General features: G+C 49.0%; 1 protein-coding gene across 3 annotated transcripts in view; it reads right to left on the reverse strand.

Annotated features, from left to right (window-relative positions):
* Positions 1 to 19,146: 19,146 nt before the first annotated feature.
* The window catches only part of NMNAT3 (nicotinamide nucleotide adenylyltransferase 3), a 116,147-nt gene continuing 111,000 nt past the window's right edge, over positions 19,147 to 24,293 (reverse strand). For all 3 annotated transcript variants that reach the window (XM_082625776.1, XM_082625774.1, XM_082625775.1), the window contains exon 5: positions 19,147 to 20,548. In XM_082625776.1, the coding sequence (XP_082481902.1) occupies positions 20,205 to 20,548 (344 nt within the window). In that variant the 3' untranslated portion in view covers positions 19,147 to 20,204. The remainder of the gene's footprint in view (positions 20,549 to 24,293) is intronic.

Raw genomic sequence — 24,293 nt, forward strand, 5'->3', positions numbered from 1 at the left:
CCCCAAATAAAAGCAAGGCTGGGGGACTTCCCTGGTGGTACAGTGGTCAAGAATCCGCCTGCCAATGCAGGGGACACATGTTCGATCCCTGGTCCGGGAAGATCCCACTTACCGCGGAGCAACTAAGCCCGTGCGCCATAACTACTGAGCCTGCGCTCTAGAGCTCGTGCGCCACAACTACTGAAGCCCACACGCTTCAACTACTGAAGTCCACGTGCCTAGAGCCTGTGTTCTGCAACAAGAGAAGCCACCACAATGAGAAGCCCACGCACCTCAACGAAGAGTAGCCCCCGCTCGCCGCAACTAGAGAAAGCCCGCGCACAGCAATGAAGACCCGACACAGGGCCTCCCTGGTGGCGCAGTGGTTGAGAGTCCGCCTGCCGATGCAGGGGATACGGGTTCGTGCCCCGGTCTGGGAGGATCCCATATGCCGCGGAGCGGCTGGGCCCGTGAGCCATGGCCGCTGGGCCTGCGCGTCCGGAGCCTGTGCTCCGCAACGGGGGAGGCCACAACAGTGAGAGGCCCGCATACCGCAAAAAAAAAAAAAAAAAAAAAAAAAAAGACCCGACACAGCCAAAAATAAAAAATTAAAAATAAAAGTAAAAAATGAATAAATAAATAAATAAATTTAAATAAGCAAAGCTGATGTTGCTTGAAGTAAGTATGGTTAAAAAAAGGCCCTCTGCAGAGTGAAGTTTGAGATCCACTGCTTTATGCAAATGTAAGCAATTATCAATACGCTGTTGACTTTCCCCTCCGCTTTCACCTAGTGGCAATACAGCACTCCACAGTGTTGTGCACTTAGCTTTATTCACTTACTCTGTTCTGGAGACCTCATTCTTTTGCAGGATATTCCATTGTGTATCCAGCTTGTCCCCCACTGCTGGACATTTATGTATATATTATTGCCTGATCTTATACTATAAGAAGCCGTACTGCAATGCAGATCTTTGAGCACATCTCATTTCTCACCTGGTGGGTATGTCATGGTGCTTTAAAACCTCTGTCTTTGCCAGCAAGGAGATGACATAATCATGTGGGTTGACTTTTTGACCTCTATTAAAGACTAAACGACCGGGGCACGAACCCGTGTCCCCTGCATCGGCAGGCGGACTCTCACCCACTGCGCCACCAGGGAAGCCCTAAACAACTCTTTTAAATTGCTTTTTGCACAACTCACAGCCTAGGTGACAGCAAGTACATTCTCCTCCCACTCTAGCTCTACCATGGCTCCAACCCCACCCCCTCCCCGCCCACCCTCCCCAGGCTCTTGTGAGTCCTCACACTACATCTGGCTGAGTTAGGAAAAGATACCTCTTCATCAGAGTAGGGGCAGCTTCATCCCAGGGAGTGGCTTGGATTTCAGCCTCTCTCACCTGCCCTGCTCTACACCAGGGTTTCTTAACCTTGGCACTGTCTCCGGTTTGGACCACATAATATTTTGTCGGTGGGGAGGGGTCTGTCCTACGTAATGTAGGAGGTTTAGCAGCATCCCTGGCTTCTACATGCCAGATATCAGTTGGCACCTCCCACAAAGATGTCTCCAGACATTGCCAAGTGCCCCAGGCCGGGGGCCAGGGGGAGCAAAATCACCCCTGGTTGAGGGCCACGGCTGTGGACAGCTGCACCCCTCATCAGGCCTGTTTCCATCTTGTCTCACGCTCACACCAGCAGTCGTCCACACAGGCCTTGCCTCTGCAGCCGTCCCTGGCCAGCCCGGGGCTCCTCTCAGTGGGACAGCGGGGCAGCCTATCCCCGCCCCGCCCAGTCTGAAGGTGCACAGCAAGGGCCGGTCAGTGCTGGCTCTCTGCCATGCCCAGAGGGTCCCCTCGTGCACTAGGCAGAGGCCCGCCCCTCCCCCACCTCTCTAGTCGGTTCTCCTTTGTTCATCCCAAAGAGCCAAGGTCTGGCCACTCCTCCCTCCCCTGGCAACTCTGGTCATCTGCTCACCCGGCCTCAGTCTTCTGAGCTGGCTGGCCGGGCACATGGCACTTAGTTCAGCCTGGTTTTGCCTGGTTCCTCTCTGTCTTTGTCTAGGCTCCCAGTGGCTACGTATACTCCTGCCCTGCTGGGTTTCCTCCCAGGAGGGTTCTCCCAAGTGTAGCCCCTGCTGGCTGTGCTGTTCCCTGAAGCTGGGGGGCAGGCTTTAGAGGCAGAACACTTGGTTTGAAGCTGCCTGTGTCACTGCGTGGCTGAGTGATCTTGGTTAAGTTGCTTATCCCTTCTGTGCCTCAGTTTCCACATCTGTAAAATGGGGACGCTCTGGCTACCTACCTCTTCAGGTGGCAAGAAGCAAAGGAGATAAGGGATACAAAGGGCATGGCACAGAGTACTGCTCCAGATACACGGCTGTTTGAGCCAGAGGAGTGAGGGAAAAGGCAAAGGAGAGAAGAGGTGCTGGGCTGTGCCCCCTGCTTCTGGGGCCTTAAGATCAATCCAGTGAGTTGAGTGAAAGTGCTCTGTGGAAGTGTCGCAGGAGCATTAAATATCATCACCCTTATCCTTCCTCAGCCCACTCCATCATGCTTGCTTTACTCCATTAATCAGTATTGTTGGGTGCTCCTTTCTATCTGGGGTGATATCTCTTGGGATGTGTAAAGCAAGGAGAGCATCTGAGGACAGAGTGTGAAGAAGAGAGAGGGGACCCGTGAGGGGCTGGCAGTCAGTGAGGGCTCCCTGGAGGGGGTGAGGCTCCAGCTGGATGTTGAGGATGGCCGGGATCAGAGAGGTAGGGGAGGGGGGGGAACGCACAGGCCAGGGGAGGAGGGGGAGAGGTGAACAAGGGGGTGCTGAGGGAGGGGCAGACTTGTTAATGGCTGAGAGATCTGTAAACACTCCAGGACATCCTAACCAGACTTTGGTCATTCACTAGCCTTAGAGAAGAGCAGTGGAGATCCAGAGGTCCATGACCAGTCCCAGAGAGCCAGCCGGACCACGAAGGAGGGGAACCAGGCCAGTGGGGAACCACCCTGAGGCTGTATGTGTGAGGTCTGTGAGCAATCCTGGGCTGGGTGGTGGGAGGATGGGAGAGAGCCAAGGGCCCCCAAGGTGGTCGCCTGGGGGAGAGGATTGCTCAGAGGAGCTGGGGAGGAAATGCGCCGTTGCATTCTTTAGCTGATCAGTCTGCTCCCTGGGGATAAATCAGAGCTCAGGGAACCATCTCCATGAAAGGATGCCTTGATTTCCCATGATCCTTACAAGCTCTGTGTGAGGCGGGCAGTCCTATTCCTGTATCACTGAGTGGTCAAGCAGCTTGCCCTGTGTGTCCCTAGCTGGTGGAACAGCAGAGCTTCCCGAGGACAGTGGGGTTGGAGCAGAGAGCCCTGGGACAGACCCTGAGGCTCCATCCCTCCCCCAAAGATGCTCGTCTCAAGAAGCTGGGCAGGAGCATGCTTTCCAGTGCCTGCCCTCTTTGCTGGGTTTCCAACTCCCTGAGACTCAAGCGTCCTAGCCGGGGACAGGTGGCCTCATACTCCTGCCTCATGCTGATAAAGAAAACCTTCCTCATCCACGTTTCTCTTCTCAAGAGCTCTTTTTACCTTAGAGACTGGTAAACTCTTCTCTTTTCCTGTGTTCAAATATGTGTCTGGAGTTATGCTGTGGAGAACAACCTCCCTCCAGTCCCTGAGCTGTTGCTGTGCCATCTGTGAAGCTAATAACGCCTGAAAGTATGAGGGTGGCCCAACAAAGCTGCCTCCCTTTGTCCACCATGTTCGGGGGTGAGAGGGCTTGTCAAGAGGCCACAGGGGCTGAGGGGCACCAAGGTCTACACAGGACGCTTGTCTTTGATGCATTTATGAATATGCAAATATGCAAATGAAACACCAGGTCTTCAAGTCCCAGAATCTTAAACCCACTTTGGGGAGGTGGACTGGGGATTTATTTCTGTATAGAAAATGGTTCTGCAGAGTGGGTTAGCTACCTTTCATTGACACATGACAATTGTTTCTACAGACTGTGATAAACCCTGCGTGGGACGTGTTTCTCTTTCGTTCTTTCTTTCTTCCTTTCTTTCCCACCCTCCCTCCCTCCCTCCCTTCCTTCCTTTTGCCCTCCCTCCTTCCTCTCTCTCTCTCTCTCTCTCATTCCTCTCACTGTTTTTTGCTTTCTTAACTATTCTATTATGGAAACATTTAAACCTCCATAAACAGAGAGATAATTAACTGTACACTGACCTCCCACGGATTCAACCTCACCAGCTTCAACAATTATTAACCCATGGCCAATCTGGTTTCATCTATATCCCCACCCATGCCTCATTTTCCAAAATTATTTTGAGTCAAATACCAGATATCACATCCTTTCATCTGGAAACATTTCAAGAAGTATCTCTAAAAGATAAAGACTCATTTAACAAAAATAACACAACTCCATTATCACAACTAAAAACCAATAATATTAATTCCTTAATATCATCAAATATCCAGAAAGAGCTTACGTATAATTTTTTGTTTCCATTTGTTAGTTTGAATCAGGATCCAAACAAGTTTCATACATTACGCAGTCATGGTAACAGGCCTTGGGCATGAGCCTCTGTGCAAGCCGGCCAGCCCAGAAGGAACAGAACATCTGGTGGAGTACGGTAGACAGGGAGGTGACTCATTTGCCCACCAGGAGACTGCAAGGGCTGCACAACACAAGCACAATTGTCTTGTTCCTTTGTGACCATGCCCCCGGGCTCTAGGGATGAGAAGTAGGATGTGAAAGAAGGCAGAAGGCAGATCCAGGACACTCAATGAAGAGACATTTTTGGTAGTGGTAGTTGTGGGAAGACCAGAGCACCCTTTACTTTATCTACTCCAGTCCACCTCCCCAGCCTAACATCCTGCAAAATACCTGGGTCCCAACTTTCCAATCCTGTGGCCGCACAGACATATATCTGCCATTGCCTCCTGGAAAATGAAGCCTGGGTCCTGTGGAATCCTGTGATTTCTGTGGGGCAGGCATAGATGTCAAGTAGGTAGGGGGATTACCCATAAGCTCTGTCGACTGAAAAAAATGCACAATTGAGAATTATGTTTTATTCGGCGGACAAAACTGAGGACTTAAGCCTGGGACACAGCCTCTCAGATGGCTCTAAGGGACTGCTCCAAAGAGGGCAGGGAGGAGCTGGGATACACAGGGGTTTTTGCAACAAAGTCCAGGGAGTTGGAACATCAAAAGATTACTGTTAATTAAAGAAAACCAGAAATCTCAAGTTCATGAACTTAGCTCTTTTCTACATATGGGAAGATGCAAGGGTCTGGGCTTGCTAAAATCATTCCTTTGATAGGCACTGCAGCTATCTGGGGCCAGTATCCTGTGTTTCTCATACTGAGTCTCCTCAGGCTGTACTGTCAGGAGCAGCTGCAGCAACTGACTGCTAGATGGCCGGCATTCTGTGTCCATGCTGAGTGCCCTCGGGGCTCACCGTAGGGGCGGCTGTAATGTGATGGTTTGATGGCTGCAGCATCCTTTGCTTACTGATATGGCAGGCAACATTTTTTCATCGGCAGTTGTTGTAAGCCCCCCACCACATGAATTCCAAAGCTGTGCCAGGGAGGCAACTGTGCTGGATGTCTCCTGACCTGACAGCCCTAGAGTGGGATGGAGACTCTATGGAATAGAGGCTCACCAACCCAGATGACAGGACCAAGAGGATTTGGGTGGAGTTACAGATGTCTGACAGGAAGGTTCCCCAGGGCACTGGTTCAGCTGAGACATCTTGTGTAGTGGCATAGCTGGTAGGAAATCAGAAGTCAGTCTTTGAGTTCCAGTCTAATTTCGGTCTTTAAGTGGCCATTTCACCCAATGAAATGGATGAAATTATACAGTGGATGGAAAGATGGGAGATGTCACGATTCCATGCCTTGCCATGTCATGACAATGGTGCGGGAAGGGTTTTTGGTCAAAAGCAAAGCAGAGGAATTTTTAAGTGAGATGTCATTAGCAGTTGGGTCATACCAGGGTCACTAAAAGGTGGGAAAAGGGTCCACATAATTTGTCTGCCTACTGGTGGCCAGTCAGCCTACCTCCCCGGGACATGCCCACAAAAGGACTAAAGTAGGACGTGGCATAGCTTATCTGAGAAGCTAGGCAACTAAGAGCAGCCCTTGCCAACTATTAGATAGAAAATAGGTGTAGGCAGATTCTTGACCCACGTGGTGTTTGCTGTGGTTTCAGTAGGTCCATTGGGCCAGTGGCTGGGTAGAGGTGGCCAATTTTTTTTTTTTTTAATCGCTTCTCTTGAGCAGCCTTTCTCTAGTACTTGGTGTGCTTGGCCTTGAGGGTTTGAGATTTAACAAAAGATTTATAAATTTTGTGTTTTCAGTTTGATGATACTCTTTTTTTTTATTGAAGATTTACAATGTTGTGTTAATTTCTGCTGTACAGCAAAGTGATTCAGTTATACATATATATATATACACACACACACATATATATATATGTGTGTGTGTGTGTGTGTATATACACACGTAATGATACTCTTAAAATATATTTTTGGCCAGTAATGAATTTGAAAAAAAAATGCATCATACATATTCACAACTTTACCCACCTCCCTGCCTTTTATGGAGGATTGTGGTTTTGTGTACTTTACCCCAGGCCTTCTCATAGGGCTAGTCAGAGGTGCTGGGTGGAAGGCAGGATTAGAGGTGGCCCCCAAACGTTGACTTAGTGGACAGAGAAAGAGCAGGCAGCTACACTTAGAAGAAAAGGGGAGGCTGGACAAAGGTGAGGAATGGGGCTGAGGAGACGGGAGTCCTTGCAGAGTCAAGGACTTTTCAAAAGTAATTGTTATGACTGTGTATGGGTTTTGTGCTGATTATACAACCTCGGGTGAGATATGACTGCCTTGGGTCTTCATTTTCAGAAGACAATGAGCCATAGAGAGGCTTGCGAATTGCTCAAGGTCCCACGGGTGGAGTGGCAGTGCTGGGGACTGGATTTGTGTCTGGCTTTGTGTTACCTCAAGCCCAAGGTCTCCTGACCTTGCAGATTATCTCCTGAATGAGGCAAAGATGTATGGAGATCTTGGTGTCCTGGCTCTGATGAATAAGCCCACAGAAGAAAACCCCAGAGAGAACATAAGTCTCCCAAATCGTCATCAGTATGGAAGCAGAACTTGAATCCCCACGTGAAATGCAAGCACAGGGCATATATTCTAAGTGGAAAAATCTATAAAGAGTTAAAGATTAATGGCCTTAGTGAGGCTCCAGCCAGATTTAAAAGGAACAAATCTTGCCAGACCAATGTTTTTGCGTTCTGGGGGCAGAATTATACAATGAAGAGATGAACGGGAAGCAGCTGGTCGGACACACATTGATTTCTGGGCAGCACGTGACCTGTCCTCTGAGGATTTCCCTGAGATGGAACACAGAGCTGGCTGTGCTGACCGGGACGAGGGGAGGCCTCGGAGGGGAGGCTCGCTGGGGTAGGACGGGCCAAGGTCACCTGTTCGGTCCAGGGCTAGTCTCAAGGCCTCGGTCTCTGTCCTGTCTCCTTAGAAGCAGTGGAGGTAAACACACTGTTTAGGTGGTTCATGGAGAGAGTTAGTGTTTCCAACAAGGGAAGAAATAGGCCAGGAGTTCATTGATACAGGGACAGAGAACACAGTTCAAATAGCGTTATCGTAATCTTTGTAAAGGCTCTTCTCATCTGTGACCTCCCTTCCTGCTGCATCCTGCCCTCTGCCTCTGGATTAGAGTCCAGTGGAATGAAGAGCTGGGCCTTAGAGTCAGACTGGTTTTGAACCCCAGGCCTACCATTTCCTAGCCGTGTGATCTTGGGTAAGCTGCTTAACGTCTCTGAGCCATCATCTCATAGGGTGGTTTTGAGCTGCCTGGCCCACACATCCTCAATAAATTCTAGTGTCCTTCTCGTCCTTGTCATCTGAGGCCCTTCACTGTCTGATCTCAGCATCTGTTCCCAGCCCTATACGCTTCTTTCCCTTGAGTCACCCTCTTGGGCTGGTGGCTTTGTCTTCTGTGTCCTCACAGCCCAGCCTCACTCCTGCAGGTCCCTGGCCCCAAAAGCCTTCTTCTCCTCCTCATCCATCAAAGTCCTCATGTTTCAGTGTCACTGTGATCTCTTCCCTGAGTTCTGAGCACCTGAGCTCTCCCAACACATTCCTGTTGCTCATTGGCTCAAGGGAACAGAGCTTTGATTTCCGGGGAATCATGTGTGCACACGCCTGCTTCTGCTTCCTCAACGAGACTGTCAACGCTTTATGGCCAGTGACTGTGTCTCCCAGCACCAGGTCAGGAGCTGGGCACACAGTGGACACACACCGAGAGAACAGGGGGAACGTGTCAAAGCTGCAAGGGATGGATGCTTTCAGCAAACACTTACTAGGTGCCTAGAACTGGGCTGGATGCTGAGGACACTGCCATGAGCGAGACACGACCCCAAGCAAGTTAAGTCTAGTGGAAGAGAGAAATGTAACAAGTGGAGGCTTGTACAAGGTGCTTCAAGGACAAGATGGCGGTTGAGCACAGGGATGAAGTCTTGGAGGACAAGTAGGCGTTTGCCTGGCTGAGCGGGGAGAGGGTATTCCCAAGAGGGAACAGCTCGTGCAACATCAGAGAGGTGTAGGAAAGCCTGGTGTCTTCAGGGAAAGTGGGGGGTCACATGTGGCTGCAGCATGGCTAAGGGGGAGTTCTGGGGGGACAGGAGGGATGGCACGGTGTGACACAGTGGAAGAAAATGTTGGAGGCACAAGTGGAGCCAGGCCGTGGGGACCCTTAGATGCTGCAGCAAGGTACGTGGCCTCTGTCCCGAGGGAAAAGGGCGGCCACTGAAAAGTTTAAGTACAGGAGTGTCACCACGAGGGAAGGGAGAGACACGCAGTCATGGTAACAGGCCTTGGGCGTGAGCCTCTGTGCAAGCCGGCCAGCCCAGAAGGAACAGAACATCTGGTGGAGCGCAGCAGGCAGGGAGGTGACTCATTTGCCCACCAGGAGATTGCAAGGGCTGCACAAAGGCGAGCACAATTGTCTTGTTCCTTTGTGACCACGCCCCCGGGCTCTAGGGATGAGAGCAGGATGTGAAAGCCTCTGTCCACCATCCCCAAATCCACCGTCCATCCAAACAACCTCCGTTTATCCACCCTCTAGCACCCAGAATGCGTCCAGCACCTACCCATTCACCCATGTACCCACTCATGCATGCACAGCAGTGTCCCAGTCCATTCCAGTCTTTCCAGGTCAGGCAGTTTCAATGGAGTTCACCTCATTGACCCTCTGACCTTCCTCTGACTCACAGGGACGGGAAACCCTTTGTCAGCCTCAGTCACCTGATACAAAGCGGTCCCAACATGGGTTTGGAGGAGGGGAGGTCCCCGGGGACCGGAGTGGGGAGGGAGGTCTTTCTGGAAGGTGGAGCCTGGGAGGGTCCCAAGGAATGAGTGGTGTTGAGAGAGGCTTAGAGAAGCAGGAAGGGTGTCCCAGCTTAGAGAAATGGCTCACACAAACAGTGGGAAGCGGGAAACCATGGTTGGTTACAGACATGATCTCAAGCTGTCCAGAGGAGAGGGCTCCTGGATGACCATTCAGAGAACAGGCAGGAGCAAAGGAGAGTGACCAGGGCTTCCCTGGTGGCGCAGTGGTTGAGGGTCCGCCTGCCGATGCAGGAGACACGGGTTCGTGTCCCGGTCCGGGAAGATCCCACATCCCACGGAGTAGCTGGGCCCGTGAGCCATGGCCGCTGAGCCTGCGCGTCCGGAGCCTGTGCTCCGCAACGGGAGAGGCCACAACAGTGAGAGGCCCGCGTACCGCAAAAAAAAAAAAAAGAGAGAGAGTGACCAGACTTGGAGGCTCAATGCTGACTGAGAAGTTGGGCTTTTCCCATGAGGTGAGGGAGGACGTGGAATGTTTTTGACACCAGACTGACAGCGGCTCAACGTAAAGATAGTTGAGGAGTTGCCTTGGGAGGGGGTGAGGGACAGATGCACTCCATCTTCTCAAAGCTCCTCAGAGGATCGGCCAAGCTGCTTCCTGAACAGGACACACCCCTCTGAATTTCTTCTTCCTTCTCCCGACTCTTAGACAGCGTCTTCCAGAGAGAGTCCGCTCGCCTCAGGCTCCTGGGGTCTTGTTAAAACTTGGATCTCTGGGCCCACTCCAGCTCATTGAATCACAGTCTGGGTGAGCCCAGAAAAGGGCCCTTTTGCCAGGCTCTCCAGATGATGCTTATGCCCCCGGCATTTTGAAGGCCTGACTCCTGGCATCTTTACTGCTCGGTTGTCCTGGCCCCTTCCCTGCACCCTGACTCAGCACTAGAGGATGCCGGGTGTACACTGGATGTGGGGTTCTCCCATGAGGCTGGGAGCGACCAGAGGGTGGAGGCCTGGGCTTTCCTGCCTCTACTAGCAGGAGCTTGGTAGGTGTCTGTCAGTACCATGACGGGAGGACACCCGGAGCCTGACGGCATTTGTGAGCGCTAAGAGAATTGTCTGAAACCATCTCCATGGCTGGTCCAGCATTAACATAGATGTGAATGTATGGGCTTGGCCTGGCTGTTCCAGGAAGACAATACTGCTCATCACGGCCACCATCACCCCGTCCACAGCTGCCCTGCTGATGGCAGGCTTTCCAGCTGGACTGCGGTCTGGTCTCAGTCGCTCACTCACCGCATGTTTGAGTTAGCTTTCCTCCCTCCCTTCCTTCTTCCTTCCTTCCTATTCTTCCTCTCCCCCACTCCCCGCATAGTTACACGCAACAGAAACAAATTCTGGAGAATTTAAGAAATGAGGAAATTTACTAGAAGGATTACCAAAGGCACACAAATTTGGGGAGGGAAAGAGGAAAAACAAATGGGACCCTCTATGGGGAACTGTCAGGACATGGCCACCAGGACAGACTGACTCCAGCCATTTTTAGTGGTCGATGTGTTCTAGATTTAAATTCCGGGGAAGGAGCATCTGGGTGTGCCCTGCCAGACTCAACCCAGTGAGGAAGAGAAGTCCTTAAAAGGAACTCAGGGTGCTGTTAGGAAGGAGAGTGGGTGCTAGGCCTTCACCAGACCATCTGGATGTTCACCGCGTGGGGCACTTGGTCCGGGCACTGTGAGACATTGAGCCCCTTCCTCTTGTAACAGGGAAGAACAAATCTGACGCCATGTTGGATGTTTCTTTTACTTTAACCTTTGTATTCTATTGCTTTTGCTACAAGTTTGTCACTAAAGGGATGTTGCCTGTAAGCTTAAATTATACATAATGGTCCATCTCTGGGGACCCTGCCTCCCATGTAATGAGTGTTAAGCTAAAACACCTTTGTTTAGCTCACAGAAAACCTCCTGACCAGGCCCACCTGGCTGCAGGAAGGAAGAAATTAATACATCCCCAAACCAGGACCTTACTTCCTCCTCTTTTAGTATAAAAGAAGCCTGAACGCTAACTCAGGGAAGATGGTGCTTTGGGACCCTAGTCCGCCATCTTCTCGGTCTGCTGGCTTTCTGAATAAAGTCTCTGTTCCTTGCCCCAAAGACTCATCTCTCAATTTACTGGCCCGTCATGTGGCAAGCGGTACGAGCTTGGACTCAGTAACACTCTCTAGGTGCAGTCAGGTCAGGGAAACGGGCACCCAGGGTGGCTGGGACCAGGACGGGGACAAGCAGGGGCTCTAGGATCACCAAGGAGAGGCTCTTCCCACAGGAGAGAGAGGGAGGTCAGGGCAGAAATTGGGAAAGACAGGTCTCTGGATGACATCACATCTTGAGAAGCCCGGGAAATCCACACTCACCTCACACACGTCCGTGTACGAACTTGCTGTCCTGCCAAGAAGCCAGTTGAATTTTGGCCAAGTTAGGACACCCAGTGAGGTTGTGAGGTCCGGACAAGGCTCTGGGCTGCTGCCGAGGACTGGGACCCGCCCCTGGCTTGACACTTCATGTTCTATGCTCGATGCTGCATCCTCTGCAGGATCCGGCTGAGGGGACCGGCTCACTAGTCCAGCTGCAGCCCATGTACTCTGCCCTCTCCTGGGAGGCCAGGCTCTCCCAGACCCACGGCTACTCAAGCACAGGCCTGTGGGCCCTGGGGGACTCCCTCTAGTTTCTGCCCTACCCGCCCTGGGCCCCGGTCTGTCTGCCCACAGTGGAGGGAGGAGAGATTGACACCTGGCTGTCGTTCTCCGCTCCCTTCCCTTTCTCCCTCCAGGAACGTGCATCTTCCACCAGCATCCTTTCCTATAGCACCACCCACAATGGAACAGGAGCGTACACAGATGGCTGGGTTACTGTGCGATTTTGTGGGTGCTTACCCGAGTGTGGGAAGTGTCCGTCACTTCTTTCCTGCCCACCCTCCCCCCTTGCAGAGACGTCACTGCCACATGGACCGGGTGGACAAGTCCATCCAGGGCCAGTGAATCTCTTGGGGAATCTAGCATTGTGACACTGAGACAGGGGTTAAGGTGGAGGGTCACGTGGGCACAGGTGTGCCAGCTGCTGGATGATGAGCAGGGGCTGCGGAGCAGAGATAGTCTGGGGATGGGGCACAGCAGGAGGGAGAGAGAGAGAGAGTGAAAGGAGGAGGAGGGAGAGAGGGGAAGGGAGCGGGGGAGGGAACGCCAATTTCTTCCTTCTCTCCAGAACCCCATATACATGTTCTATCCTTGGGTCCTCCCATTCCTGACATCCTTATGACAGCTGTGCTCCCACCTCTGTTATTTGGGTGAGTTTGAGGAGTTCCTGTGTACCAAAAAGAAAAAAGAATCCTCGACTGAGGCACCCAGCAAACACTAGGAACAAGGTTTGCCTGCAAACTGCTATGTCTCTCTAAGGCGAGCGAGTCCCTGAAACTCTTCCACACAGATTGTCTGTTGGAATAAAGAGACGGATATTGCAGTGGCTTGTATGAAAGGTAATGAAGGTGACTCCCTGCAAAGGAATAAGGAGATGAAATTTTCAGCCGCTCTATGAGATTCTGTTTTTTTAAAAAATTCAGTTTACTTGAAAAAAAATCAATCTGGTAACACTGATTAGAATAAAAAGTACACATACCGTTTGACCCAGCAGTACCACTCCTGGAATCTATCCCAGAAACGCACTAGCTTAAAGGGCTTATGTATAAGGGAGTCTATTGCAGCAAAAAACTGGTAGAAAACTTTAGATAAGAACTTTGTAAACTGCTCCTTTGAGATCTGTGTTCCTCAAACAGATACACAGCCTCATGCAGAGGCTGTGTTCCTCAAGCGTGTGTGTATAAAAAGGATTCCAAGTGCAAACATGCTTCAAAAACACTGATTTATATAAAGTCAAACAGGTGTGTTTATCCCGGGCTTCTCAGAGCTCATAAGATTCTTATTTGGATATTATTTTATGAAGTATTTATTGAGCCCCTACTATGATCCAGGAGTTGTGCTGGGGAAAAAGAACAGTGATCGAGACAAATTCTTGCTTTCAGGGAACTTGGTGTCACCATCGAATCAGTCATTTCACGAGTGATGAAATTCTCTCACAAAAGAGAGCAGGGAGCTGGGAGTACTGTGGGCAAGTCTAACTTAATCAGGACTCAGAGAGGGCTTCCTGGAAGAAGCGACTTGAGGCTGAGAACTGAAGAAGAAATGGGAATTAGCCCAAAGAAGAGGAGACAGCTTGTGGGCAGAGGGAAGGGTATATGAAGAAGCGCTGATGGGCCCGGGAAGGGAGAGTGTGAGACACTGAAAAATGCCCTGGGCTGGAGCAGAGAGTGAAAGGGCTGCGGGCCTGGGGTGGGGGGCAAGGACGGTGGCGGGGTGCGGAGCAGGCCAACCCCAGGAGAAGCTGGGTCTTCACTCCGAAAGCATGTAAAGGAAGCTCAGGAGGATTCTTTTTTTTAAGACACTTTTATTGAGGTGTAATTTAAATACCACAAAATCTATCTGTTTTATGTGTGTAGCTTGATGAGCTTTAGTAAATTTATATAAAGGAGCAACCATCACCACAATCTCGTTCTAGAACACTCCTAACAGCTCCAAAGGTTCCCTTGTGCCCACTTGCGGCCAATCCCCACTCCTACCTTCAGGCAACCATCGGTCTGCTTTCTGCCTCTATAGTTTTGCCTTTTCTAGAAATTTCATACTAATGGAATCATATAATATGTCGTCCTATATGCCTGACTCCTTCCACTTGGCACGTCTTTGAGATTTATCCACTTTGTTGCAGGTATCCATCACTAGCTCTTCCTTTCAATTGCTGAATCATATTCCATTGTAGGGACAAAACACACTTCTTTATCCATTTATCAGTTGATGGACCTTTGAATTTCCCCAGGTTTTAGCTTTAGTGAATAATGCTGCTACAAACATTCACATTCAAGTCTGCATAGATAAATGATTTCCTCTGTCTTGGGTGGATACCTAGGAGTGGGGTTGCTGGATTGATGCTAACCATTCCGGTGGGTGGGGAATGGTAGCTCACTGTGGTTCTCTAAAGACTAACAGGCTGAGCATCTCTTCTGCACTTATTTGTCATTCCTGTGTCACCTTTGGCGAAGTGTTTTGTTTCCAGGATTCCATGTTTGGTGACTTGCTTGAAGGATTCATAGGACTCAGAGGCAGTTACCTGTCTTGGCAATGAGTCATTGCAGTGAGGGGACACACGGCAGGGCTGGCCAGGGGAAAAGACACATGGGGTGGAGTCTGGAGGAGCCCAGGTGAAGGCTTCTCAAGTTCTCCCTCCGAGAGAGAACACACACAGAACACGCCTCTTCCTCCAGCAGTGAAATGCCGCAAACACTGTGCATTGTTTCTGTCTAGGGGAGCCTGCCTGAGACTCAGAAGCCAGGGTTTTTATCGCGGGCTGGTGATGTAGCATTCTGCCTGCACGACCTGCTGTGATTACCAACATTCCAAACTCCTAGAACGAAGGCAGATGTTCACTACAAATCACATTGCTTGTACAAACAGTCTAGGCAAGCTGGTATACCCAGATTCAGTGCCCCAGGCAGACAAAACAGCCTTATCAGTTAGACACGTAGGCAATATTCCAAAAGCCAATTTCTCAGATGCCAGCCAAGGGCCAGACTTCTATTGAGCAGCATCAGGCCTGCTGGGTTAACCCTCTCCTGCACACATCCAGTCAAATCTTTGGATTGTTTTTAATTGGGTTTTTAGGCTTATTTTTAAGAGAGTCCTTTACATATTCTGGACATGAGTCATTTATTAGATACACATTTTGGAAATGTCTTCTTCAGTCTGTGGCTTCCATTGGAGTCCCCTGGTGTCCCTTGGAAGGAGTGTGGGTAGGGGAGGGATATGCCCAGATTTGCACACACATGTAACTGCTCTGGGTCTGATGTGGAGAACAGGTCTCAGGGGCTGGGAGTGGATTAGGGAGGCCATCACAGTGGTCCAGGTAAGAGAGGATGGGGGTCTAGATTGGGAGGGGACAGGGCGGATGGAGAAAAGAGGCTGCATATGAGGGATGTACAGAAAGTAAGACTGACAAGGCATACAAACACTCATTGTGAATTTCCAACAGGAGGAAGAAAGGTAGGTAGGGCTCCCGAAACTTAACCACAAAACACAACACTATTGTTTCTAATGGCGCTATTTCCATACCTTTGTGGGATTTTAGTGTTCTGATAATTTGGGAAAGGTGGGACCAACCAGATGAACTTTAGGGTCCCTTAGAGTGCCATGAGCAAGTCTTCTGGGGATTATTTTAAGAATTCTAAAATATTCTGAGGTGTGTGCCTAGGTGCATTATGATGGATTGTTTAAGAGTCACACACACACGTGTATCTAACATGTTGAGCTTTGGTCCAAGAAAATAACTTCATGACTGAGATGGAACATGGTCTATGCATGGAGACCCTTGTAAAAAGTGAAGGCAGAAACACTGTTAACACAGGAAGTGTGAGGACGGGGAGAAGAAATTCGTATTCATGTATTAACTCAATTACCACATGTGCCTCGCAGACCCAGAGCACTATCTGTTTAAAATGGGATTTCACATCATTCCGTCCCAAGTGATACAGACAGTACTGTAAATGAAAAATCCTCTCCTCAGGCCGGGATCCAGAGCTCCGCTCATTTGTGCAGCTACCACAGGAGAACCTTTATGTAAGGTTGGAAATTCTATTTACCCAGGAGCCCAAACCACTGTTTTATCTGTTCTTGCAAAATAAACAAAACACCCTGGCAAACTAGATGCAAAGAAGGCCCGAGGGAATGGAGAAGAACGTGAAATCAGGTACACAGGTCGGTGTCAATGCAATAAATCAGGAGCACAGCAGTGATACATATTTTCTCTTCTGATACTAAAAAAAGGGAGGCTACATGAATCAATGGGACAAAATGAGAGTATAAAAATTTACATATATGTATAAATAAAAATAAATAAATAAATAAATAAATATATATATATATATATATATACACACACACATATGGTAGGGGTTTTTTTTGTGCTGTTTTATTTTAGGGGACAATATATGTAAAGGCTAAGAAATGAATGTTTTGCCCGGTGGGAGCCACAAGATACAGCCATGAATCAGATAGATGAAGGCATCTCCTCCAACCTAGCTGGGCCTGGTGCCCTGAGCCCATGGAAAGGCTGGACACGGAGATAGATGGTGGCGTGCCAAGATGCCTGCTATTGGGTGCACACAGTGATGTTCAACCCCTTCTTAAGGAGGTGATGATGAATCCAGCTACTCATGCTATTTTGCCCTCTCCTGCCACAAGGCCTTTGTACCTGCTGTTCATTCTGCCTGAAAGCCAGTTGCCTCCATCCATCCCCAAGTCTTGTGGATTCATCTTTCAGGTCTCAAATCTATCCTTTCTTCCCTGCTGTCTATACTCTGTCATCAGGGTGAATCCCTGATGCCTTACGGAGCCTAAACTTTGTACAGTCTTGAAGGCCCCTTTCCAGAAAAAGAATAACAATTATGAATGTGAAATTAGATACCTAAATAATTAAGGTCCCTCCAGAGTGTTGAGAAGGGCCTGGTGAGCGAGGGGCTAGAGCTTAAGCTTCCTTACTTCACAGGGAACCTGCTGTCTCTGGCTGGCCTATCACGTGGTGTGTTTGCCCAACAGAGCCCTCAACACGCTTTGCAATCATGTTTTGTAGCGTGAATAGTTGATTCCTAGCCACCTCCACCCTGGACTGTAAGCTTCTTGAGGGGAGAGACCGTGTCCATTTTGCTCATCGTTGTTCGTTTTCCTACTGTTTAGTCTAGTGCCTGGCATAGGAGAGGTCCTCAGGAAAAGGATGTGAGTAAATGAATCCTGAAGTTTGAATCATAATTATAATCACAATACTACCAGCTCCCACTCATCAGGAGTCTACACTTGTCAGGCCCTGACCATCAGGACTGAGGGTACGGGGGCAGGGTGGGGGGTGTAGGTTGGAAGCCTCAGCCTGCGAAACATGGAAGAGAAAAGCACTCTGAACACTGGGAGTAGAGGGAGGCTGAAGCTGGGGTGCCTCTGAGTCAAGGATGTAGCATCTAATTCCTACTGTCTACAGCACTGTGTCCCCCAGAATAAACATGACTTCACGAGTGGTAGGGATCCCCCCACCCCCAAACTAGTCCTTTGTAATATCAAGCTGCGGCTTCCTAATTGTCCCTCTTGGGAAACAGAGACCCCTTCCTCATATACATATCCTCCCCGCCCAGCCATACTCTTAAACTAGTGGGCCTGGTGATTATTTTGTGCCCAGGGGACACGTGGCAATGCCTGGGGGCATTTTTTTGTGGCTACAGTGGGCAGGTGTTATTACCAGCTAATTAACAGAGGCCAGGGATATTGCTAGGCACCCTACAAGGCACACGACAGCCCCTCCCAGCAAAGAATTCTGTGGCCCAGAATGTCACTAGTGTTCAGGGTGAGAAGTCCTGCCTCGAACCCACGGGCTCCCTCTCCATCACTTTTCCTGGACACTTACAGCTGTTTGCTGTTTTCCTTTTGTTTTCATCCTTTGTCTTCTGTACTCCACACAGAACAGTGGGGGCAATGTTGGAAAGCTATTCACCAGAGTAAATGTGATGAAATTTCAGCCATACGTTCAGTTTATTCAACACAAAATGAATATTTATTATTACAGGGGCTATTCTAGACCGATGCATTGAATGGCTTGCGAACCTTATTCAAATACAAATACTGAGTCAGTAGGTCTGGGGTGGAGCCTGAGAGTCTGCATCTAACCAGCTCGCAGCCTGAGAGTCTGCATTTCATCCCAGGATGAAAACACTGGGCCTGGGAGCACACTTGGAGTAGCAAATTTCTTGGCACTTAGGATACAGCAGCAAAGAAAACAAAGACTCCTGCCCTTGGGGAGCTTCCAGTTGGGCTAGAAAGTGTACTGGACCCAAAGAAGGGTGGAGAGGCTGAAGTCAGAGGCACTCAGAGTCTTAGAAAATCAGCTGGAAGAGAATTTAGAGGATGTCTAATCAAACCTCCCCATTTTAGAGATTGGGAAACTGAGGCTCACAGTGGGGGAGGGAGCTAGTTAACATCACCCAGCTTGCTGTGCCAGCTTTGGGGCAGGGCTGTTTGATTCCTATTCCCCTGAATTATCAGGGTCCTTAGGAAGTTCTTGAGGGCAGAGCTCATCAGGGTGGGGGGATGGCCAACAGCTTTAGAGGTTGCAGGCGTGGAAGTCTGGAGATGCCCACGGGATGACCCCACTACTCTCCATGCAGGAAACCCTGATTTCCTACTTCACTCATGTCCATCCTGATACACCTGCAGACACTGGGATATATTTGGGGAGATACTAGATTCTTCCCACTGACCCTTTGCGTTTCTGCACGATTAAATGTGTAGCAAAGATGAACCAGGGTAAAATCCTGGAGAAGTAAATTCTAAATGAGTTCAGTCATTTGGTCAGCAAGTGGAAAGAGTAAACTCAAACAGAGTTCGCCTAGTCAAACCCTCTTCCTAATCGGGAGTGGAAGGAAAAATCCTGAACACACACACCAGCTCCTGTGGGCACCTTTCGGGGCTCACCAGAACACAGCCATCAACCCAGAGCTTAGAGAACCATTTGCTTGGTGTTGAAAAGCAGTTGCTTCCTCCACAGCTGGTACCCGGGAATGGAAACTTTTAAATTCATGCCAGTTCGATTGGAACAGTAGCAAATTTCATGGAGTAACTAAAAAGAAAAGCAACAGCTGGTACATCAGGCGTTAATAATATAACAAAGAAAGAAAAAAGAGAAACTTTTCATTAGTGCTTTTTGATGTCAATTTATTATTTATCCCTTCGCCAATATTCAAACAGGCAGGCAGTCATAAAACATTCAAAAAGATCTTCTAAAACAGTCAAGGCATCTGTTTTACCTCCGTTCTATTTTAGAAACCTGGAAATCAGGAGCCCTGGCATTTATAGAATAGCTGTGTTTAAAATATATATATATATATGTATTGTATCAAAAATATTGTTTGAGGGGCTTCCCTGGTGGCGCAGTGGTTGAGAGTCCGCCTGCCGATGCAGGGGACACGGGTTCGTGCCCCGGTCCGGGAAGATCCCACATGCCGCGGAGCGGCTGGGCCCGTGAGCCATGGCCGCTGAGCCTGCGCGTCCGCAGCCTGTGCTCTGCAAATGGAGAGGCCGCAATGGGAGAGGCCCGCATACCGCAAAAAAAAAACAAAAAAAAAACATATATATAGTTTGAGGATCACTACCTAGAAAGATTTTAGTTTAAATTTTATCAATGGCCAGTAGGCAGGCAGACTACGGTTTGTAAAGGAAGATTCAATGTCAATCAGTAAAGTGTTGCTTCCAAATTTTGGACTCCTCCGTGAGCATTACTTTGTGGAAACAAAGCACTGACAAAGCCCACTGTTTGGTAATTAGCATCCTGTCAAGCCTCTCCAATGAAGACCGGCAAGCTGCACCTGGTCCTAGTTAAAACACGCTTTGTGGGCAATTCTGATCTGACCCTCAGGGGCCCCCTGCCCTGTGCAGAACTGCCTTCAGTGCGCAGCCATAACTACCATTTACAAAATAAGAAGGCCTCTTCATCCAGAGGTTCTGAGAGCTTTTGTCTAAACCTAATGTCCTGCCACACCACTTTAACTTCTGTGATAAATGTCCATCCTTGTGATGCAAACATTTGCTCCTCCCCGAAGAAGGTATCTCTTCCTGGGACAGAAGATGCCTCACAAACAAAATCATTGTTGAAACAAACCAAACGAAAAATGGAAAGACTCTGGAACACAAAGCCTGTAAGTGCCCTGTCCTCAGGACGAGGCCAGTGGAGGAGGAGGTGGCCCTCCCCGGCTCGGCTAACCTTCATTCCTCTCCGGGGCTGGTGTAGAGGTCGTGCTCCTTGATGTAGGCGATGACGGCATCGGGGAGCAGGTACTTGACGCTGTGCCCTTGGCCCAGGGCCCACCGGATGTATGTGGCACTGATCTCGTTCTGCACTGGCTCCCTGGCCAGGTGGATGTTGTCCTGGTACCTCTGCAGGATGGGCGAGCCCGAGATGTACCCCTTTGTGTCGTGCCCTGCCCGGTCCACGCACACCAAGCCGAACTTCTCCACTATTTCCTGGATGTGCTTGTCTTTCCAGAGGTTGGGGGTCTGGAAGGTCTTCAGGACATCTGCTCCGCAGAGGAGCTTCAGCTCAGGCACAGCTGGAAAAACAAGGGTGGATCCCAAGAAAGTTACAGAAGGGTCATGGCCGCGAATGATAACATCATATTCTGTTTGAAATTTTCAAAAAATGCTTTTCTTGGAATGTATGGGGAACTCAATGTCTCCGTGTTCATGACTTAAAAAGAAAAAGCATGTAAATGAATCTGAAGCTACTTCAGGGACATACAGTTGTAAGTAATACTTTAATCAATAAATCTTTTAACATTGGCAAAGTGCCAAGTAATACAAAATGGATTTTTTTTTTTTCAGTGTTATACCACAAGGCTGTCTGTGGTTGATGGACCCCATAGCAGAGTCCAAAGGCGGCTGTGCTGTACCTAGAACCCCGTCTTCTGATAGAAGGTGAGGTTCTTAAAGCCCTAGGACTAACAAGTCACTGCCTTTCTCAAAATCTATTTCAGCCCTAACACCTGGTATTTTTTTTTTTTTTTTCTTTTTGCGGTATGCGGGCCTCTCACTGTTGTGGCCTCTCCCATTGCGGAGCACAGGCTCCGGACGCGCAGGCCCAGCGGCCATGGCTCACGGGCCCAGCCGCTCCGCGGCATATGGGATCCTCCCAGACCGGGGCACGAACCCGTATCCCCTGCATCGGCAGGCGGACTCTCAACCACTGCGCCACCAGGGAGGCCCAACACCTGGTATTTTTATAAGTATAATCTCATCCTAAAGGTTAATTATAAAGGACCTGTGGGTAACTAAAAGGTCTTTAAGACCCCAGCTGGCGACCTTTTCATCTGTTTTCAATAAAACAAAGCTCTAGAACAACTGATCAATGTGGCTAATCCTTCGGCATTTGTGCTACTAGAGAATGATGATTATGATGATTAAAGAATACTTAACATGCATTGGTTGTTTACTGTGGGCACTATTGCTAAGCGCTTTATGTGTTTAATCTCATTTGAGCCTCAGAACAACCTCAGAAGGTAGGTGATACTGTTGTGCCCACTTTGAGGAGGGGGAAACTGAGGCACAGAGAGGTGCATGACTCATTTAAGCAGAGGAGTCAGGATTTAAATGCACACAGCCAGCCTCCAGCTGGGGCATTTGAAACCGCTGGGCTCTGCCTCCGCCTGCTGGCAGGAATTGTACGTGCATCACCCTGCCTGGATAGTCCTGGCACCATCCCTGTTCAGGCCCCCTTTGAATGGGCTAATCGGAAAAGGAAAAACCAAGTCCATGCTAGAAGCAACCAGCAGGACCTCTAGTCCTTCTGGAAGCCAGTTCTAGCTTCAGTGAACGGCAAAGGCTGGGCTTGTAGGGCACAGGCATCTCTCACTCACCCTGAAATCTCAGCTGGGAGGGGCTTCAGGGATACCAGCTGCTGGGGAAAACCTGATGTAAATGGTCGGTTTAGGATCCTCTATTGTGAAACCTTCGAAGGGATCTGGACGTGGACCAGAGAGATGAAGTTACAAAGGAGCACTAGACCAGCCGTGCACTGGGAAGTGAGAAACTAGAGATGTCATGGACAGGTCAGAGTTCCGGCCTCAGTCGGGCACAGGCTGCTGTGGGGCTGGAGCTGAGATCCTTCTCTGGGCCTCAGTTTCCCCATCCATGAAATGGTGGCACTGGACTTGTTTACTCAATTTAAAGCAGCAGATGTAATTACAGAAAACACACTTCAAACAGTTTAGCAGCATAACTAGGACTCTAGTGCCAGACTTCTTAGATTCAAATCCTGGCTCTGCCGTTTGACAGCTGTGTGACCTCAAGTTTAAAATGGGGATATTAACAGTACTTATCTCATAGGATTAGCTTAGAATTGAATGAGCTTATAAATGTAAAGCACTTAGAACAGTGCTTGGAACAGAGTAAGTGTGACATATGTTAACTACTGTCTGTTCGTCCGTCCATCCATCCATCCATCCATCCATCCATCTTTACCTACTTATCCACCAATCCATTCATCAGCACATCCATTCAGCACTTATGGAATATCTCCTAAGTACCTGGCCTTTTAAAATCAATAAAACTGCATTTAAAAATTATTCAATAACTTAGACCTTTTTCACTCATTTGGGCTGGTCCCATTGCTTACAACATGTATGTGGATCCAAACTACTCTGCACCTGTGAGATTTTACTCTAATTTCTTATTTATTTGACCATTGTAATGTAGCAAGAGACCACTGTTTGACCTTTCAAGCAATTGGGTTGCTGTTTTGTGGTCTTCCTATGGGGGAGGTTAAATGATGTGCACTGAATCCCAGGGTCTTCTGGGGTCTGAGGCACACCTCCCTGTTCCCTCAAGTCAGGGATTCTTCTCCTGTGGATTTTTGTGGGAACGATTTCCACATATCCACTTCGATATTAGATATTGTCTGAATTCATTAACAATGACAGTGTGGAATATGATTCACTCTGAGCCCTTGCCCAGAAGAGAGAAGTACCCACACCTGCCCCGTCCCCCAAGTCAAAGGCATGTCTGTGGGACTGGTGTGATGGCCATACGCGTCTCAGATCCCAACTCTGGGCAGTCCTGTCATCGGGCCCCCCAGAGGTTTTCACATCTCCCTTTCAAATCCATTCACATCACTCTTACAAAATCTGCAGACCGAGTGACTCTGACTGTCTAAGTCCAAAGTCTGCAAGTCTGAGGTTTTGAATAAATACTGCCAATTTGATTTGTCCTAACAGTGATATAGTGACATAAATAGATGTCCGTGGGCATTTTGGGGCAGGGTGCTTTTTGAATGGCCACAGGCTTTGGAAAGCAGATGAAGTAGAGATTAACACAGAAAGTGGGAGAAGTGCCACCAGGACCTTTCCCTTTGAATGTCCAGTTGCCCTAACTCTTTGACATCAAAAAGCACCAACCCTGAGGCCAGTCAGCCCTGGGTTCTAATTTCAGATCTGCGAGGACCCTGGGATAGTTATAGCTGGTGGGTCTGTTTCCTCAGCTGTAGTAGGGATAATAAAGCCTCCTTTGGGCGTTATGGAAGTTGAGTGATGGAGAGAATGCAATGGAAATCTCCAGCTTAGTGCAGGCACCGAGGGTGGTGTCTGGAGCATAGGACTTCTGGGTCTAGACAGGACACCCAAGATGAGGCCAGGTATTGGCAACTGAAGGGTGGCACCCAAATTAACCTCGGAACAGTCAGTGTGAAATGGAACCAGATGAAGCGTCTGCTCTGGTTGTATGAAAGGAGAATGGGGCTGAGCTGTGCTCAGGCCCCATCAGCCAAGGCAGGGACCACATTCACAAGCGACAGAGGCGGCCTGTTAAAGGACGGAGGCATCATCCACCCCAAAGCGTGATGCCCAAGCAGCCTGGGACAAGGCAATTCACACGCCTCTGGGTGAGTCCAAGGAGGACTGCAAATCACAGGAGTGATGGGCAAAGCGGGGCTCTGGCGGCCAGAAAATACTGAGCTCAGCCCCAGAGAAGATCGCATGACAAAATACACGGCACACAGAGTGGTCCTTTAAAAACATGTCACTAGTAACATACAAGCGACCTCATCAAAAGCCAAACTTACGGTGAGAAAAAATCACCTGCCTTTTTTTAATTGCTCTAGTTTTTTTTTTTCTGATGACAAACATGAAATCTATGTCAGTTATGGGACGTATGGAAAATACGTAAGCATTTAAAGTAGAAAATAACAGCAACAATAATTCTTTCTACAAAAAAACTCAATATTTTGGTGTATTTCTTTAGTCTTTTCTATTTAAACATGCAAATAGATGTGAAAGTATATTTATATATTTTTATATACTTGAGATT

This window comes from Mesoplodon mirus, assembly GCF_964341445.2.
Source record: "Mesoplodon mirus genome assembly, chromosome: 6".
NCBI lineage: Eukaryota > Metazoa > Chordata > Mammalia > Artiodactyla > Ziphiidae > Mesoplodon > Mesoplodon mirus.